Source organism: Microcebus murinus, chromosome X (assembly GCF_040939455.1).
Source record: "Microcebus murinus isolate Inina chromosome X, M.murinus_Inina_mat1.0, whole genome shotgun sequence".
Taxonomy (NCBI): domain Eukaryota; kingdom Metazoa; phylum Chordata; class Mammalia; order Primates; family Cheirogaleidae; genus Microcebus; species Microcebus murinus.
The window spans coordinates 127,672,248-127,673,413 of NC_134136.1; the positions used below are offsets into that span (position 1 = coordinate 127,672,248).

The window sequence follows — 1,166 nt, forward strand, 5'->3', positions numbered from 1 at the left end:
ATTAAAAAAAAATTAAAAAAAAATAAAATCAATAGCCAAAACTTCTACCATAGGAAACTAAAGAAAAAAGAGCAAGTTAAATTTAAAGTAATTTAAGAGGACCCCATCTTCCTTCTCACACACCTGCCTCTTCCATTCTTCCTCCCTCCCCACTATCACAGAACACACAGAGACTCATCATTTGACAAGTGGTTGATTTATTTTCATCACAGTTATGTACCCAGTTAGTGTGAAATTTGCCGTCCTCAAGGTTGGCCATTCCCAGTGTCCAGACCTCCAGAGACTTTTCAGATAGGTCTGAGGTCATTGGCCTCACTCTGAAGTTACTGGCTGCTGAGGGTGACACTTGAGGTGGTGGAGCTCCCCCCCCCCCTGCTCTCTGGGGCCTGATCTGGCTCATTTTGACTGAGCTCCTCGTTCAGCCGGTGATAATGGCCAAATAGAGTCAGCCCTCTTCTCTTCTTAGGTTTAATTGAAGGGGTGGTCATTTGGGGAGAAGTCTTTCTCCTCCAAGTCCCTCCAAGGGGTCCTTTTGCCTTCCTGGTTACCTTGGGCACCTGCAAGGACAACAGGGAGATCACAGAAGAGCAATGGTTTGGAGGAAGAGGGTGGAGGGGGTGGGAGCTTGGGAAGGGGTGTGGGCTGAGGAGGGTTTGTGCCAGGCGAGGGCAGGAGAGGAGTCTGGGGGGAGGACTCGACGGGAAGGCAGGGAGGAGCTTGGGTGGGTCGCTCACCTTGAAGCTGCCTCTGGACCTGGGTTGACGAGGAGCCTTCCTCTTCTTCCCCACTTTGACGTTTGCAGTTCGTTGTTTAATGCCTGTGCCGGGAGAGGCTTGTGGTTTCCTCCTGGTCATCTTCGCCATGTCAGCGCTTCCCAGTGGTCTACCCAGGCCTCCTGACCTCTGTATATATACTTTCCCCAGGATAGGGCCCGGACATGCCCCTGAGCTTTGTTTGGTCACCGAGACACTACCCAGCCAATGGGAGCCATGGGGGGAGGGGCTTTGACATCCGAAAGCACCATCAGGACATTTTCATGGGGAGTGGGAATCTGATGAGGAGGCCAGGATTGGTTGGAAAAAAAAAAAGGGGCGTTTTTTTAGTACTCCCAAAAAGCAGTCCCAAACTGATTAGCACAGCTCTTTTCCTGCCACGTTCAACTTCAG

The 1,166-nt window shown here is 50.8% G+C and overlaps 1 protein-coding gene across 1 annotated transcript; it reads right to left on the reverse strand.

Annotated features, from left to right (window-relative positions):
• Window positions 1-200: 200 nt before the first annotated feature.
• On the reverse strand, window positions 201-957 carry LOC105855133 (spermatid nuclear transition protein 3-like). The gene is made up of 2 exons (XM_012735912.3): window positions 735-957; window positions 201-557 (listed from the first exon to the last, which is right to left on the reverse strand). Exons 1-2 carry the CDS (start codon window positions 861-863, stop codon window positions 324-326), a joined length of 363 nt encoding a protein of 120 aa, XP_012591366.1. The 5' UTR covers window positions 864-957; the 3' UTR covers window positions 201-323.
• Between the last annotated feature and the right edge of the window lie 209 nt (window positions 958-1,166).